General features: G+C 47.5%; 1 protein-coding gene across 3 annotated transcripts in view; it reads left to right on the forward strand.

The window, feature by feature from the left end:
* Positions 1 to 18448, forward strand: part of mpz (myelin protein zero) — a 52583-nt gene extending 34135 nt beyond the window's left edge. Inside the window, exon 6 of one of the 3 annotated variants that reach the window (XM_034183188.1) lies at positions 14749 to 14818. In XM_034183188.1, the coding sequence (XP_034039079.1) occupies positions 14749 to 14790 (42 nt within the window). In that variant the 3' untranslated portion in view covers positions 14791 to 14818. Of the gene's footprint in view, positions 1 to 14748; positions 14819 to 15064; positions 15160 to 18188 lie in introns of those variants that run through there. The other 2 variants (XM_034183189.1, XM_034183187.1) reach the window with 2 other exon arrangements.
* Positions 18449 to 18656: the final 208 nt, after the last annotated feature.

Below are 18656 nucleotides of genomic sequence, written 5' to 3' on the forward strand. Positions count from 1 at the left end.
GGTGATGTTGATGTTGATGCTGTGGTGACGGTGATGTTGATGTTGATGCTGTGGTGACGGTGATGTTGATGTTGATGCTGTGGTGACGGTGATGTTGATGCTGTGGTGATGGTGATGTTGATGTTGATGCTGTGGTGACGGTGATGTTGATGTTGATGCTGTGGTGACGGTGATGTTGATGTTGATGTTGATGCTGTGGTGATGTTGATGTTGATGTTGATGCTGTGGTGACGGTGATGTTGATGTTGATGCTGTGGTGACGGTGATGTTGATGTTGATGCTGTGGTGACGGTGATGTTGATGTTGATGCTGTGGTGACGGTGATGTTGATGTTGATGTTGATGCTGTGGTGATGGTGATGTTGATGTTGATGTTGATGCTGTGGTGACGGTGATGTTGATGTTGATGCTGTGGTGACGGTGATGTTGATGTTGATGCTGTGGTGACGGTGATGTTGATGTTGATGCTGTGGTGACGGTGATGTTGATGTTGATGCTGTGGTGACGGTGATGTTGATGTTGATGTTGATGCTGTGGTGACGGTGATGTTGATGTTGATGCTGTGGTGACGGTGATGTTGATGTTGATGCTGTGGTGACGGTGATGTTGATGCTGTGGTAATGTTGATGTTGATGTTGATGCTTTGGTGACGGTGATGTTGATGTTGATGCTGTGGTGATGGTGATGTTGATGTTGATGTTGATGCTGTGGTGACGGTGATGTTGATGTTGATGTTGATGCTGTGGTGACGGTGATGTTGATGTTGATGTTGATGCTGTGGTGACGGTGATGTTGATGTTGATGCTGTGGTGACGGTGATGTTGATGTTGATGCTGTGGTGACGGTGATGTTGATGTTGATGCTGTGGTGACGGTGATGTTGATGTTGATGCTGTGGTGACGGTGATGTTGATGCTGTGGTGATGGTGATGTTGATGTTGATGTTGATGCTGTGGTGACGGTGATGTTGATGTTGATGCTGTGGTGACGGTGATGTTGATGTTGATGCTGTGGTGATGTTGATGTTGATGTTGATGCTGTGGTGACGGTGATGTTGATGTTGATGCTGTGGTGACGGTGATGTTGATGTTGATGCTGTGGTGACGGTGATGTTGATGTTGATGCTGTGGTGATGTTGATGTTGATGTTGATGCTGTGGTGACGGTGATGTTGATGTTGATGCTGTGGTGATGGTGATGTTGATGTTGATGTTGATGCTGTGGTGACGGTGATGTTGATGTTGATGTTGATGCTGTGGTGACGGTGATGTTGATGTTGATGTTGATGCTGTGGTGACGGTGATGTTGATGTTGATGTTGATGCTGTGGTGACGGTGATGTTGATGTTGATGCTGTGGTGACGGTGATGTTGATGTTGATGCTGTGGTGACGGTGATGTTGATGTTGATGCTGTGGTGACGGTGATGTTGATGCTGTGGTGATGGTGATGTTGATGTTGATGTTGATGCTGTGGTGACGGTGATGTTGATGTTGATGCTGTGGTGACGGTGATGTTGATGTTGATGCTGTGGTGATGTTGATGTTGATGTTGATGCTGTGGTGACGGTGATGTTGATGTTGATGCTGTGGTGACGGTGATGTTGATGTTGATGCTGTGGTGACGGTGATGTTGATGTTGATGCTGTGGTGACGGTGATGTTGATGTTGATGCTGTGGTGATGTTGATGTTGATGTTGATGCTGTGGTGACGGTGATGTTCTTGCAGCGGCTGGTTTCGCTCGCTGCGAGTCAAACGAGCGTCACTGGGCTTTTTCTGGTCTTTGCTCTTATCAGGAGTTTTGTGCGACAGCGTGCAAAGGATTGTGTGTAGTTTTTCTCTGTTCCTCGTGGGGGTGCGATAGCCTCGAGTGGTGGATTAATCAGACATTTTTGTGCCTTGTATTTTTTTGTGAATGTGAGACGCGAGGCAGCGCTGTGGCCATTAATAACTGAGTGCAGACTGACACGTCGATTGCAAAACGAGTCATGAGGCGTTGAAATCAGAAACACCTTTGAAATACGAGATGTTAGAGCGACGGGACTGATGGCGTTAATTGTGGCGGCGAGTTGTTTGTGTGCTAACTGACTGACTGACTGAAAAGTGGCTGGATGTATTTTTTATCTGCATGGATCAGGTTGTTATTGGGCGTTCCCGCTCATGGTTCCTTCATGGAAGTTTTCTGTATCAGTTTCTTTCCGTAAACATTTGAAACTTTGTGTGAAATCCAGTTCAAAGTGCTAGAATGTGACTGTACATGTGTTTGCATCGCAGACTGCACAAACTGAAGTAGCCAGTTGGAAACGTACATTTTGAAAGAACTCTTAAATATTGCCAAAAAAAAAAAGTTTTTACACTTGCATGAGGTGTTTTTTCAGGTGATTCTAAAAAGTTTTATTTAAAAAATGGAGATATGCACACTTTTTTCTCTATTGCAAGTCACATGACTTATAGAACGCATCACATGTTCTGAAACAATGTGTTACATGCAGACTAGAGACAGAGCTCGTTTAACGTTTTGACAGATGATGCTACAGTAATGTTGGATTAAAACAACTACCTGGTTATAGTCAGTGAGACTTAGCGTTCTGTCACTGTTACTGTTGACAGACCTCGTGAGGGCCTCACAACTATTTTTTATTAATATTCTGAAAACGGTGCAAAACATTGGTGCAAATCTGTAATGGAATCCCGCGAGTGTGGTTGGATACCTTACCTGTGTGGTGTAGTGGAATGGGCGGAGCTTGGAGAGTAGTGCCATAAAGCAAATGGCGACATCACAGCTGTGAGCACATAATAAATGTGTTTTTCACTTTGTTTGCATGTAATTTGCCCAAAATCTCAGAGAAAATGCTGTGTTTCTGTCCCCGGAAATAGAGAAATTACATCATATGCGTCATATTTTAACCCTTTAGCGCCCATCCTCAAACAAGACTGTGGTGCCCAATTTTTGTGAGTTTTCAGGAGCATCCACGATCCACTAATACTGTTGAAAAGCTAGGACTTGCTGTGACTCGACGCTCTGACCATTCTGCACCCCCTAGTGGTTTGGAGTACCAAAAATTTCAATTCAGTTTCAATTTATTTCATTTGATATAGCGCCAAAAGCAAAAAGGTGCCTAAAGGCACTTCACAAGAGTAAGGTCTAACCTTACCAAGTCCCAGAGCAAGCATACAGGTGACAGTGGTAAGAAAAACTCCCTCTGATGATATTGAGGAAGAAACTTAAAGCAGACCAGACTCAAAGGGGTGACCCACTACTAAGGCCATTCTAACAGCTACAAGGTTTTTTACAAAGATTTATAAAGCTGAAGAAACAGAAACAGGAAATCAACCACTGTCACTGCGGCAAACACAGACTGGAGTGTGCTGCATCAGCTTCAGGCACAGCATCTCCTGGTCAGTCCAACACCCTGTGGTTTACAGCTGTCAATCTTGTGCGATGTCATCAGTACCTTGGACAGAGAGAAAAAGAGCAGAATCAGTTGGCCAGAAAAACTACACCTAGTCAACAGGAAAGCAAAGAGAAAACTAAGGTGGTTGCCAGCCACTATCACTAAGTTTCACTAACACACCCAGAATTTAGATGATGTGAGTTTGAGACCTGTTCCATTACTAATAAAATGAGGTAAAGTGATAAGAAGCATAGTAACATACTATGTCAGTATGCTAACCATACAAGAGGGAGAATAAATGTGTCTTAAGTCTGGACTTTTTCTACAGAATCTGACTGTTTTATTGACACAGGGAGATCATTCCACAGAACAGGGGCATGAAAAGAGAAAGTCCTGTGACCCACAGACTTTTTATTCACCCAAGGGACACATAGTAGTCCTGCACCCTGAGAACGCAGAGCTCGGGCCGGTACGTAGGGTTTAATTAGGTCAGCTAAGTAGGGAGGGGCTAGTCCATGAATACGAGGTCTGTCCATAAAGTATCGTACCTTTTTATTTTTTTCAAAAACTATATGGATTTCATTCATATGTTTTTACGTCAGACATGCTTGAACCCTCGTGCGCATGCGTGAGTTTTTCCACGCCTGTCAGTGACGTCATTCGCCTGTGAGCATGCCTTGTGGAAGGAGGACAAGTTGGGACATGTCCAGCTCTCCACAAGTTCTTTTATACTCACTCGACTGGTAAGCACTGAAAGCCGAGATAGACATGTCCCAACTTGTCCTCTAACACTCCGAAACGGAGGTGTTCCTTTGTCTCGCTTCATCAGCGAATCGGTCGTGACGCGCGAAGCCTCCGCGCGGCTTTCTATGACAAAATCTCTTGTTAAAAGTGAAATCTGCCGGAAAATGGCTGATGTCCAGGTCTTGTGATAACCAGAGAAAGAGCACACGACGGTCTCGTATCCACAGAGCCATCAGCTTAGAAATGATCCAGTGGTTTGTGCCGCATCGTCGCAGCTCGCAGCGCGGCGCACCGACCGTCCTTAAAGGGGTCCTTAACCCTGTAGTTAAAGTCCTTATTCTCTGTGAAGCCTGTAAAATTTTCACTGAAAGCCAGATAAAGTTTTCTAATAGTTTCCAGGTGCCAGTCTCTAACAGCTTCTGAAAAAATTCTGATGGAAAAAAGTCCTTTTCATTCCGCCATTTCCAGACAATGAAAATCCGACGAGGGGGCGGGACCACTCCTTCCACAAGGCGTGCTCACAGGCGAATGACGTCACCGACAGGCGTGGAAAAACTCACGCATGCACACGAAGGTTCAAGCATGTCTGACGTAAAAACATATGAATGAAATCCATACAGTTTTTGAAAAAAATAAAAAGGTACGATACTTTATGGACAGACCTCGTAATTTTTTTGGCTAATAGCAGAACCCTAATATCTGATCTCACAGAGACAGGAAGCCAGTGAAGAATATTTTGGCCCAGACACAGGCAGAAAGTTAATAATTTCCACATTTGGCCCAAGAATGGGTCTAGGCTAAGCGTTAGCTGGTCAAATTGATGCAGATGTCTCACTGGACCAAGAACCATACTAGCGGTCTGATCAGAGTTTAAAAGTAGGAAGTTGCTAGACATCCAGCTTTTCACTGATGCAAGGCAATCTTCTAAGGATTTTATGTGGATGAGATTACCAGCAGTTGTCTGCATGTATAACTGAGTTTCATCAGCATAGCAGTGAAAGGTGATCCCAAAATGGCTCAATATGTGGCCAAGGGGTGCTATATAAAGGGAGAAGAGCGGGGGCCTAAGACGGGCCCCTGTGGAACCCCGGTTTTCATGTAGCAAGGATACAGATAGTGTTGTTGTACAAGACACAGTGCAAGGGAATTCCCAGTAATCCCAAAATGATTCTCCAACCTATTGTTAGGTTCTTTTATCACGGTGAGCAATCCCCAAAAAGAAGTAGACAGGAAACGGACTTCAAAGTTTAGATGTTGTATTGTAAAGAGTTGTTACACTGATACAGGAATCATCTCAGTGCTGGGATCTTGAACAGGTCACATGCAAACACCTGGGACAAAGAAACCAGATTTCTACGCTACCTTTTTTTCCATCAGCCTAAGCCACCCCCATATGGGCGATCCTTAACCTGGCTTGAATCAGTGTGTGTGTGAGATGGCTGCAAAGTGAGGTGAATAAGCGGGTGTCTGTTCGTGGTGCGTTCATGGTTGTTATGTAAAAATCTTATAGTGTGTGTTTTATGTATGTAGTGTAGTGTCACACAATAAAGCAGAGTGTTCCATCATGCTGATTGGTTTTATCAGTTAAACATCTGTAAAAAGATCATATGTTTTATCAATTAGAGAGTTGTAAAAAGATCAGATAGTTACAAGGACATTTTGGATGTGTGTCAGCCATTTTGTGTTATGCATCATGGAACACTCTTACAGCTCCCCCTGTTGACGTGACCTTAGTCACGTCACTAAAGAAGAAAAGAAAACAGATAATTGAGGTGCAAAAAAAAAAAAAACACAACAAAAAACAAAACTAATAAAAAGAGAAAAGAAGAAAAAGAGAGAAAAAATTAAAACACTCTTGCACTATCAAGTAGAATATGATGATTCACGGTCTCAAATGCAGCACTGAGATAGCAGAAGATCATCCACCACTTTAGTGAGAAATTGTAAAAATTCATTTGTACGCTGAGAAACCTTTGTTTAGGTTTAGCCAGTGTTCTGAAAAAAGTTTACTGGTGAAGATTAAACCATTTCTTGTAAAATAAATCTGTGATTAGGTTTAGTGAATTGTACCTGGTAACACACAGCTGAACCCATGTATCAAATTTGGCTTTTTTTTTCAGATCCCAATAACTTTCAGTGTTTTGGTCTGATCACAATAATAATGAAGTATGCACTACTGAACCTCCATCTGAACCCGCGTGCAAAGTGTGGAGCAGATCAACCCAGCGACCTCTGAGACGTAGCCCGAAAACGTCCTCATGACAGACACACAGATGCATACTAGCAATTATTAGATTTTTGTCTCTGAGCTTTTAAAGTGTAGCACCTCCATAAGCAGTGAGGAGATTCCCCTGACAGTTAGTTGCATGCCGCCTGCCCCTGTGTCATCAGCCTGTAGGGGGCGAAGGGGCCAACACTTACACTGCGCTCAAAGAGAGCGCTCCTCCTCATGTCCCCGGAGAACTGCTTCCTGGCTCTTTCTCATCTCTCCTTTTTACTGTTGTATGATTGTCAGGTTGCTCTTCAGCTGCAGTCAGTCGCTCTCAAGTGCCTGCGGTGGGTGACAGTGCATATATGAATAAATAACTTGCCGCCAAAAGGACACTGAAATATTTGACAATGTTGTCATTTACAGTTACTCTCATGCAAGTCTGGCTTCGGAAAAAATATACCACAAAAGTAGCAAATGTCTGTGGAGCTTTTTTTTCCCGCCTCGAAGCGGATTCCTGTTTTAGCTACGCTACACACGACGGCCCCGTGGGATTTCACAGCGCGCACATAACTGCTTCTTTGATCAAGTAGCCCTTATTAGAAAGCTCTGCTGACACGACAAAATGTTATGTCCTACTTTGTCTTTGCTGGGCTCTCACTGCGAGCCGTGGGCGAGCGGGCGAAGGTGTGGGCGAGCGGGCAAAGGTGTGGGCGAGTGGGCGAAGGCCTGGGCGAGTGGACAAAGGTGTGGGCGAGTGGGCGAAGGCGTGGGCGAGCGGACGAAGGTATGGGCGAGTGGGCGAAGGCCTGGGCGAGCGGGCGAAGGCATGGGCGAGTGGACAAAGGTGTGGGCGAGTGGGCGAAGGCGTGGGCGAGCGGACGAAGGTATGGGCGAGTGGGCGAAGGCCTGGGCGAGCGGGGAAGGCGTGGGCGAGCGGGCGAAGGCGTGGGCGAGCGGGCGAATGCATGGGCAAGCGGGCGAAGGTGTGGGCGAGCGGGTGAAGGCATGGGCAAGTGGGCGAAGGCGTGGGCAAGTGGCTGAAGGCGTGGTAGAGCGAGGCAAAGGAGTGGGCGAGCGGACAAAAGTGTGGTCGAGCGGGCGAAGGCGTGGGCGAGTGAGTCAAGGCGTGGTCAAGCAGGAGAAGGTGTGGGTGAGCGGGTGAAGGTGTGGGCAAGTGGGAGAAGGTGTGGTCGAGCTGACAAAGGTGTGGGCGAGCGGGTGAAGGCGTGGGCAAGATGGTGAAGGTGTGGTCGAGCGGGTGAAGGTGTGGGCAAGTTGGTGAAGGTGTGGGCGAGCGGGTGAAGGCGTGGGCAAGCGGGCGAAGGTGTGTGCGAGGGGGTGAAGGCGTGGGCAAGTTGGTGAAGATGTGGTCGAGCGGGTGAAGGCGTGGGCAAGTTGGTGAAGGTGTGGGCGAGCGGGTGAAGGCGTGGGCAAGCGGGCGAAGGTGTGTGCGAGGGGTTGAAGGCGTGGGCAATTTGGTGAAGGTGTGGTCGAGCGGGTGAAGGCATGGGCAAGTTGGTGAAGGTGTGGGCGAGCGGGTGAAGGCGTGGGCAAGCGGGCGAAGGTGTGGGCGAGCGGGTGAAGGCATGGGCAAGTTGGTGAAGGTGTGGGCGAGCGGGTGAAGGCGTGGGCAAGCGGGCGAAGGTGTGGGCGAGCGGGTGAAGGCGTGGGCAAGCGGGCGAAGGTGTGGGCGAGCGGGTGAAGGCGTGGGCAAGTGGGCGAAGGCGTGGGCAAGCGGGTGAAGGCGTGGTCGAGCGAGACAAAGGAGTGGGCGAGCGGATGAAGGCGTGGGCAAGCAGGAGAAGGAGTGGGCGAGCGGGTGAAGGCGTGGGCAAGCAGGAGAAGGTGTGGGTGAGCGGACAAAGGTGTGGTCGAGCGGGTGAAGGCGTGGGCAAGTTGGTGAAGGTGTGGTCGAGCGGGTGAAGGCGTGGGCAAGCGGGCGAAGGTGTGGGCGAGCGGGTGAAGGCGTGGGCAAGTTGGTGAAGGTGTGGGCGAGCGGGTGAAGGCGTGGGCAAGCGGGCGAAGGTGTGGGCGAGCAGGTGAAGGCGTGGGCAAGCGGGCGAAGGTGTGGGCGAGCGGGTGAAGGCGTGGGCAAGTGGGCGAAGGCGTGGGCAAGCGGGTGAAGGCGTGGTCGAGCGAGACAAAGGAGTGGGCGAGCGGATGAAGGCGTGGGCAAGCAGGAGAAGGAGTGGGCGAGCGGGTGAAGGCGTGGGCAAGCAGGAGAAGGTGTGGGTGAGCGGACAAAGGTGTGGTCGAGCGGGTGAAGGCGTGGGCAAGTTGGTGAAGGTGTGGTCGAGCGGGTGAAGGCGTGGGCAAGCGGGCGAAGGTGTGGGCGAGCGGGTGAAGGTGTGGGCAAGTTGGTGAAGGTGTGGGCGAGTGGGTGAAGGTGTAGGCGAGCGGGTGAAGGCGTGGGCACGTTGGTGAAGGTGTGAACGAGCGGGCGAAGACGTGGGCGAGCGGGTGAAGGCGTGAGCAAGCGGGCGAAGGTGTGGGCGAGCGGGTGAAGGCGTGGGCAAGTGGGCGAAGGCGTGGGCAAGCGGGTGAAGGCGTGGTCGAGCGAGACAAAGGAGTGGGCGAGCGGATGAAGGCGTGGGCAAGTTGGTGAAGGTGTGGGCGAGCGGGTGAAGGCATGGGCAAGTTGGTGAAGGTGTGGGCGAGCGGGTGAAGGCGTGGGCAAGCGGGCGAAGGTGTGGGCGAGCGGGTGAAGGCATGGGCAAGTGGGCGAAGGCGTGGGCAAGTGGCTGAAGGCGTGGTAGAGCGAGGCAAAGGAGTGGGCGAGCGGACAAAGGCGTGGTCGAGCGGGCGAAGGCGTGGGCGAGCGGACGAAGGCGTGGGCGAGTGAGTCAAGGCGTGGTCAAGCAGGAGAAGGTGTGGGTGAGCGGGTGAAGGTGTGGGCAAGTGGGAGAAGGTGTGGTCGAGCTGACAAAGGTGTGGGCGAGCGGGTGAAGGCGTGGGCAAGATGGTGAAGGTGTGGTCGAGCGGGTGAAGGCGTGGGCAAGTTGGTGAAGGTGTGGGCGAGCGGGTGAAGGCGTGGGCAAGCGGGCGAAGGTGTGGGCGAGCGGGTGAAGGCGTGGGCAAGTTGGTGAAGGTGTGGGCGAGCGGGTGAAGGCGTGGGCAAGCGGGCGAAGGTGTGGGCGAGCAGGTGAAGGCGTGGGCAAGCGGGCGAAGGTGTGGGCGAGCGGGTGAAGGCGTGGGCAAGTGGGCGAAGGCGTGGGCAAGCGGGTGAAGGCGTGGTCGAGCGAGACAAAGGAGTGGGCGAGCGGATGAAGGCGTGGGCAAGCAGGAGAAGGAGTGGGCGAGCGGGTGAAGGCGTGGGCAAGCAGGAGAAGGTGTGGGCGAGCGGACAAAGGTGTGGTCGAGTGGGTGAAGGCGTGGGCACGTTGGTGAAGGTGTGGTCGAGCGGGTGAAGGCGTGGGCACGTTGGTGAAGGTGTGGTCGAGCGGGTGAAGGCGTGGGCACGTTGGTGAAGGTGTGAGCGAGCGGGCGAAGGCGTGGGTGAGCGGGTGAAGGCGTGGGCAAGCAGGAGAAGGTGTGGGCGAGTGGGTGAAGGCCTGGGCAAGTGGGCGAAGATGTGGTCGAGCGGACAAAGGTGTGGGCGAGCGGGTGAAGGTGTGGTCGAGCGGGTGAAGGCGTGGGCAAGTTGGTGAAGGTGTGGTCGAGCGAGACAAAGGAGTGGGCGAGCGGATGAAGGCCTGGGCAAGCGGGTGAAGGCGTGGTCGAGCGAGACAAAGGAGTGGGCGAGCGGATGAAGGCGTGGGCGAGCGGGTGAAGGCGTGGGCAAGCAGGAGAAGGTGTGGGCGAGCAGACAAAGGTGTGGTCGAGCGGGTGAAGGCGTGGGCAAGCGGGCGAAGGTGTGGGCGAGCGGGTGAAGGTGTGGGCAAGTTGGTGAAGGTGTGGGCGAGCGGGTGAAGGCGTGGGCAAGTTGGTGAAGGTGTAGGCGAGCGGGTGAAGGCGTGGGCACGTTGGTGAAGGTGTGAGCGAGCGGGTGAAGGCGTGGGCACGTTGGTGAAGGTGTGAGCGAGCAGGCGAAGGCGTGGGTGAGCGGGTGAAGGCGTGGGCAAGCAGGTGAAGGTGTGGTCGAGCGGGTGAAGGCGTGGGCGAGCGGACGAAGGCCTGGGCGAGCGAGTGAAGGCGTGGTCGAGCGAGACAAAGGAGTGTGCTGCTCCTCATTAGGCTGAGCAGTGGAAGAGCTGCACACAGTGCGGACACACGTACACACTGTAGCAGAATGATAATTGAGTGGACTCGCTATCGATCCATGCTAACGTACACACAACCCAATCATTCTTCTTCCCACCCCCTCCTCCCTCCCTCGTTCATTCACATTCCCTTTATCCGCTCCCCTGTCTCTCTCTCTCTCTCTCTCTCTCTGGAGTCGCTTCCTCTCCTTCCTCTTCTTCCTCCCCCACCTCCTGTCCCTCCTGCCTTTGACTTCCTCACTGACCATGAAAAGCATCCATCTATCTCAGCTTCTCTTCACCTCCACCAAATCACTCTCTTCCAGTTCCTCCTCCCTCCCTCCTCAGGTCTTCTGGGTTTTGATCAGCTTTGGTTCCAGACAGAAAATCACTACCTCTCACTCTTCATCTGCCTCTTTTCCTGTCACCGTCTCTTTTTAGCATGCAGCCAAGGAGATGCTGCCACTTACCTGCCTGCCCCCCCCCCTTTCTGTGTCACTGTACCCACATTTTCTTTCCATGTGTTTGCAGCCCCTGTAACGAGGCTGCTTCTGGGTTCTGGAGTGTGTTTACATTACAGCCCCATCATTAGCGTGGGAGCTTTCAGCTCTGCAATACTTTGCAGCACAAACTGAGCCCACCGTGGGATTCATAACGGTAAACAATGCAGTGATGTACGAGCGGCTGGAAGTGAGATCGAATATAATAAGGCCGGGCTGCGGAGCCCAGGCTGTACCTGCAGCACGTGCCCCGATTCCTGCCTTCTCAGGATGCGCGGTGCTGTTGCAGAGTGCGTAATTAAAGATGATGAATTTTCTAATGCAGTCAGTGAGGTAATATTAGCTGAAGATTGAGCAGGTTGAACCAGCCTCTGGAGTGCCTTCTGCTATCTGCTAATTTGATGTATTAGCAGATCAGTAATCCTGGCACCACGTTGCACATTCACAACTCACATTGCACATTGCATTCAAATATAGCACTTTATGATCAAAAGTCATATTGCACATTCACATTAAAATTTGAAAACATATTTCACTTTCCCATGAATTTCGGCACCACATGGCATATTGCACATTCATGTATGACACCACGTTGCACATTCACATTCAAATTTAGCACCATATTGCACATTCACATGTCACATTGCACATTCAGATTCAAATTTATCACCATATTGCACATTCACATGTCACATTGCACATTCACATTCAAATTTATCACCATATTGCACATTCACGTCACATTGCACATTCAGATTCAAATTTATCACCATATTGCACATTCACGTCACATTGCACATTCACATTCAAATTTAGCACTGGGATGCTCATTGAAATCCCAATTTGCCACTTTATTGCACAGTCACAATTCACATTGCAGTTACATTCAGATATTGCACATTATGCAGTCACAAGCTACATTGCACATTCCCATTCAACTTTGGGACCATGTTGCATATTGCACATTCACATTACAATTTGGCACCATATAGCACATTTACATTCCAGTTCAGCACTATGTTGCACATTTACATTCCAATTTGGCTTCACATAGCACATTTATAATCCACTTTGCCCCTATACTGCAAATTGCACATTTACATTCAAATTTGTCACCATATTTGCACATTGTACATTCACAAGTCATATTGCACATTTTGGCACAATATTGCACATTCACCATTCCCATTGCACATTTACTTTAAAATATATGTGGCAATGTATTGCATATTGCACATATTCACATACTATTCTGTCACAGAATGGATGCACAAAAGCTAATTTTAAGTAATAAAGTCCCCTTGTCATTCATTCATTCATTTTCTGCTGCTTATCATGCAGAGAATGTTTGCACAAGAGCGTGGTGTAAGAAATTACTCTGAGAAAGCTGTAAATCTGAATGTGCAATTGGTGCTCGGATTACCAATCTGTGTCCGTGCATCCTCTAAATCTGAGATCCAGCCTGCTCCCTCGTCACTCCGTGTGTCCCTGGATGATGCTTAACTTTACCTCCAGCATGCTGGCCTGTGAGATAACCTGTAGGAAAGTCTCCGGCGTGTGCAGCAATGCCACATCCATTAGCTTTCATTGTATTGTGATATATAATTTCCTTATCGTGCCCTTATGATGTACTGTTGGTGGGTTCACGTGCAGGTTAATGTGCTGGAATACAGATTGTGCAGTCAAGTGAACCCTTGACCACATCTCCCCTCTGTCCAGCTCTTCCTGGAAATAATTTGCACTCACTTGAGCTCCTTCTCTTTCATCCTCCTGATTCTTGCATTGATGTATAGTATTATATATATATATATATTATTGTGTAATGCCATTGGACAGATATTCTAAATAATTAGTGAATGGATTAGAAAAATACTTGAATGATGGTCATATGTGAAGCTGATAGATGACTTAAAATTCTGTCAGAGATCTCAGTTACCGTAATAACAGTCTGTAATATCTGATTTTAATTTAACAGCTTCTTTCTGTAATTTAAATACATATTCTTTAGAGGCGTGATGCACCATCCTGCCTCCAAGAACAGTTAGTCCTCAAATAATTTTTATGTTTCTGTTAATGGTTTTAACAAACCCTGATGAGTTAAAATGTGACATAGTTAGCATTAATGGATTCACATTATTGAGTCTTCATAATTAATCTGTTCATTATTTCAAAGGCTTTGTTTGCACAGTAGTCCAAAACAAAATACTTTAATTTTGCATAACAAAAAACTAAAAAAAAAAACACACACACACACAAAAAGAGCAAAAAAAAGTCAACAATTGACAAGTTATTATTATTGTTGTTGTTGTTATGTGTATAATAATAATAATAATAATAATAATAATAATAATAATAATAATAATAATAATATAATGTATAATGAGCATGTGAAGATTATATAATTATTATACAATTAGAATATGACTTTTTCTGAATTAGTTATATATTAGTAAATGAATAATAAAGGCTTTGTTTGCACAGTAGCCCCAAACACAATACTTTGTTTGGGATAACAAAAAACACAAAAAGGCAAAAATGTTCACATTATTATTGTTATTATTATTATTATTATTATTATTATTATTATTATTATTATTATTAGGGCAGCACAGTGGATTAGTGGTTAGCACTGTTGCCTCACAGCAAGAAGGTCATGGGTTTGATTCCCACCTGTGGCCTTTCTGTGTGGAGTTTGCGTGTTCTCCCCGTGTTTGTTTCCTTCCAGCTTCCTCCCACATCCAAACACATGCAGGTTAGATGGAGTGGAAACTTTAAACTGTCTGTAGGTGTGTGTGTGTGTGTGTGTGTGTGTGTGTGTGTGTGTGTGTGTGTGTGTGTGTGTGTGTGTGTGTGTGTGTGTATGTGTGTGTGTGTGTGTGTGTGTGTGTGTGTGTGTGTGTGTGTGTGTGTGTGTGACCCTGTGACAGACTGGCGTCCTGTCCAGGGTGAACCCGCCTCACACCCTGTGAGTGCTGAGATAGGCTCCAGCCCCCGCAACCCTTAGTTGGAGTAAGTGGGTGAGTGAGTGATTCGTAGTATATGTGAGAATGTATAAGGAGCATTTGAAGACTATTTAATTATTGTGCAATTATAATATAATGTATATAATTTTTATACACCTTTTCTGAATTACAGTTATACATTTATAGTAATGCCAATAATAATGATGATATTTATTGATTGATTGATTTATTAGTAACTATCAAGACAATCAGGATGCTCTTGGAATCTTCCCTAACCCTCACACAGTCATCCAGCACCTCACTCTGTCACACAGCTGCTCTACCTGCCCAGGATTTTCCCTCTGCAATATAAATAACACCATTGTTTGCACTTTGTATTTATGGTAATTGCTGGTGATTGTTGCAACATTTTAGGCTTAAATTTGTAAGACAGAATGGGAAAAAATATGACATGTCTCATATTTAATGTATTCATATGATAAGATTAGGAATGGCCATAAAGTGCTAGTTTGGGGATCTGATCTGGCCCACGGGCCGCCACTTTACGTTTGGATTATCCGGTGGCTAATATGAAATGTGCAAATCTGTCAACAGTCTTTGGTCTTTTCCAGGACGGTGAGACAGTCCACATGCTGGACCACGTTTGAATGTTTCTGTGGCTGTGTGTTGTTGATCACTGCTCGCTCAGTTAGCACAGGTGTATGCAGCGTACCTGTGTCCCATCCTAACGCATGGTTACCTGTTTTGTCACCCCCTTACAGCTCTGGACACCGCCCCCCCTCACTTGCTACCCCCTCCCTTAAAAGTACTGTCTGTCTATCTCCTCACCCGTCTCTCTCTCTCTCTCTCTCTCTCTTTCTTTCTATGCCTATCTTATCCTAAATGTGTATTTCTCTCCTCTTCACACAGCTCCGCCCCCCTCTTTAACCCATCACTCATCCTTTAACCCCTTTGTGATGACCCCCCACCCCTCCCACCACCACCACCTGCCTTACTCGCTCCCTTACGCTTCTTTCCTCCTGAAGTGACTCTCCTCCCCTGTTCTCCCCCCGACCCCCTCTCCCTCCTCCCTCACAGGGCCCTGCGCCTCCCGCCGACCCCTCCAAGGTGAAGGCGGCTGTCTCAGAAAAGAAGAAGCAGGAGTCACGCAAGGATAAGAAATAGGATACGGGGAAGGGCTGGGGCGGGCTCGCCGGCCGGCTGCTCCAGCCCATACACCAGGCGGTGGCCGAGGCCCGACCCAAGCAGCGGCAGACCGTAGTAGGAAAGACAGAGAGGGTGGGGGGAGGGGAGGAGGGCCCGGGCCGGGTGCTGATGACCATCGAGCTGGAACTGACCCGCAAAAATGGAGAGGAAGCAGTCGGCGGTGGAGGAGGGAAAGAACGAGCTAAATCGCCCGGCTTCCTCTCCCGTCTCGCTAATCAGCTCACCATCTATGGCAAACCATTTTAACACGAGAAGGTCCTCAAGATCAAACATCTACAGATGCTTTTGGATGAACTGCAGCTATAGTGCAACAAGTCCAAATGAAATGTTAATCTGACGAGTGAGAGAGTTTTGATGAGTCAAACTGATCCATTATGACGTCACAGATCTCACAGTTTGACTCCTCAAACATCTCCACTTAGAATTTCACGTCTCTGTAACTGTTTCATGACAAGTCAAAATGACCGTTTTGTGTTTCTGCATTAGAATTCTGACTGGACATGAAGGACCAGTGTGTAGACATTAGCATAAATGAGACGAGAAAACTGTAAAAAAAAAAATACCACAAACCTGATGCCAGTCAGTCAGTCAGTCAGTCAGTCAGTCAGTCAGTCAGTCAGTCAGTCAGTCAGTCAGTCAGTCAGTCAGTCAGTCAGTCTGTCTGTCTGTCTGTCTGTCTGTCTGTCTGTCTGTCAGTCAGTCCCGAGCCTGAGCTTCACACCACAGATAACTCATGAGGCAGTTTTTGCACATTTGTTATCTCTTGACACACATAATGAATTTAGCAGCAGGTTAATAGCAGTTAGCACCAAAACTGTTAGCAAAGTGATGCAATTACACGCAGATCTGAGATATTATTAAAGTGTGTTTTCGGCTGTCAGAATGATACTGCGGGATATCCACCAGAACATTCTGACTACTTAGAATGACGGAGCACTAAGACCACGCCCTTTTCACTCAACCAGACTTTTTTAATTTCCAAATCACAATCAGGATGTTTCCAAAAATTAAAACAGACCTCAAGTACCACCTGTTAAAGATGGCGTCCAAAATGCCCAACCTCACCCCCGCTGCACTGACAGTGGACTTAATTTTCAAAACTATCAAGTGAAAACAAAATTTACAAAATGTTATAATAGATTTGTGTCTCGATAATTTTATTTCATTGTTAAATTCAAGGCAGCACGGTGGCTTAGTGGTTAGCATTGTTGCATCACAGCAAGAAGGTCATGGGATTGATTCCCCCTGTGGCCTTTCTTTGTGGAGTTTACATGTTCTGTCCAGGTGCTCCGGATTCCAGAGACATGCAGGTCAGGCGGATTGGAAACTTTAAGTGGCATCCTGAATAAATCCAATAAATCTCTAATTTGATTAAAGCAGCATCTGGGATTCAGATTTTAAACACTCACTGCAAAAACCCCAAGATCTTGCCAAGCATATTTTTCTCATTTCTAGTCAAATGTCCCATCAGACTGAATATAACATTGAAGTGAGATACAGGAGCTTATTTTGACTTCATGCATCTTGAATGTCTTGTTCAGTGAAACAGTCTTCAAAACATCTTGCTTTGAATTGTATCTCAGACGAAACAAACTTTTTTTTGACATGTCATAAGGTTTTTAAACTGTTGGGTTCTTGACTTGAGACAACAGATCTGCTTGATTCAAAACTGCAGGTCATCATGTCACAAAGGCCAGTGTGGCTGTTTTCCTGATGTCTCCATCAAACCATGTCCAGGAGATACGTAAAAACACACAGAGGCTTGAGCTGGAATGATGTTCCTCCTCTGTTCTGTTGCTCTCTGGACACACGGCACCATATGATTCCAAAAGCAAGAAGTCAGAATAAATACTGTCGTCAGTTACAGTGTTCCATCAATACTGTGAAGAAACATCTTATTTTACTGCAGTGCACTTTGGACTTTTTGCTGCTTAAATGAAAGTTTGTTAGTCAGCAGTTCTGTGGGAGTCTGATGCTGTCACGGCTCAGACGCTAAGCAGTGTGGGACCTGGTTAGTACTCGGATGGGAGACCTCTGTGGGCTGGTTTGAAGAATCACACGTTTATTATGAGACACAAAACTTCACAATACGAGTGAAATAAAGCAAAGAATGACTTTTTCCCAGCTAACATCTCTTTTATGTTGTGAGGCTTAAATATGTTTTATTTCAAGAAATATTATCAAACCAATTTTTACTTGGTCAATGTTTTTGCTCATTTCAAGCAAAAACAAAACAGAAAAATCTTGTCTTAATTTGTTTTGACGTGTTTCTGATGTGGCCACTTTTGCAGTGCTCAGAAATGAATTGTTGATCTTTTAAATTTGATTGTCCACACAGTCAGCTGGATCCAGAGATACTTTTCATTTTGATTAGTCATGACTGAGTTATCGATAATGTCAGTCGTGTTCAAACGGCTTGCCGTATCACACTTTTAAATCAACCAATAAGAAGCAGACGTGGGGGGGGCATGGTGAACAGGAAGTCAGGCCACAAGCAGCTTTCCAGCGACCACAATGCCAGCCGGACTAATAAATGAGTGCAGTCATATCTGCTCTGATGACTGTCGACTCGGCGGTTCGAGCCGGGACCTAAGATGCGGCGATAATCTCTCCCGCCACCTGGCACCCGAGTGCTTTTATCAGGTCATGAGATATGCCATTTGAAGTGAGACCCTGAGACAGTTGGGTTTGATAACGGACTCTAACAGCTGCTCCTCGGCTTTTGCCTTTGTTGTTCCCTTCATTGTGATCGTATCCAGTGAAAAACCTTCCCCCAGAAATGTCCAACATGTGCAGCGACTCCGCGGCTGCGGGGACGAGCCAATTTGCTCCTCTCAGAGGCGACGTGTCTAATTCTTTCTCTTCATTCTTTCTTTTTCCTCTTTTACTGTGACTCTCTTGTTAATTCCGATGATACGAGTGCTTTTTTATGCTAACTGCTCTATCTTGTTTCTTTTCCTCTTTTGCTCCCTCCCCTCTTTTCTTTCTCCTGTAGATAAAGGTCTGACTCCTCCGCGACTGCCTCCACTCCTCTAGTCTGCTCCCTCCTTTTCTGCCCATCCTGATGCAGCCCCCATTATTTCCCATTATCTCTTCTCTTTCCAGACAGCGCAGCCTGTAAGAATAGTCCCACTATATCAGTGCCAACGCTGTCAAATAATTTTACGGCGCCTCGCGGGAGAACCTGTATGCACTCATTGGGCAAACTGTAAAAGTGTTTAAGGCCTAACTACGCACATAACTTTCTAAAGAGGGACCTGAAAAACATCCTTCCATGTTTCGAGTCCCCTGAATCTTCCCCTCTCGTTAACGTTTACGAATCACGCCGCCTGCTCTCCGGACTCCACTTTCACAAACAGACTGATAGCGAGTGAGAGGAATGATTCCTGCTCTCACCCAGTGCTGATTGAGGTTCGAGCCCCGGAGCTCAGGGTGATTCAATCCTCTCAGATTTGAGCTAATG

This window comes from Thalassophryne amazonica, chromosome 12, assembly GCF_902500255.1.
Source record: "Thalassophryne amazonica chromosome 12, fThaAma1.1, whole genome shotgun sequence".
Lineage (NCBI taxonomy): Eukaryota > Metazoa > Chordata > Actinopteri > Batrachoidiformes > Batrachoididae > Thalassophryne > Thalassophryne amazonica.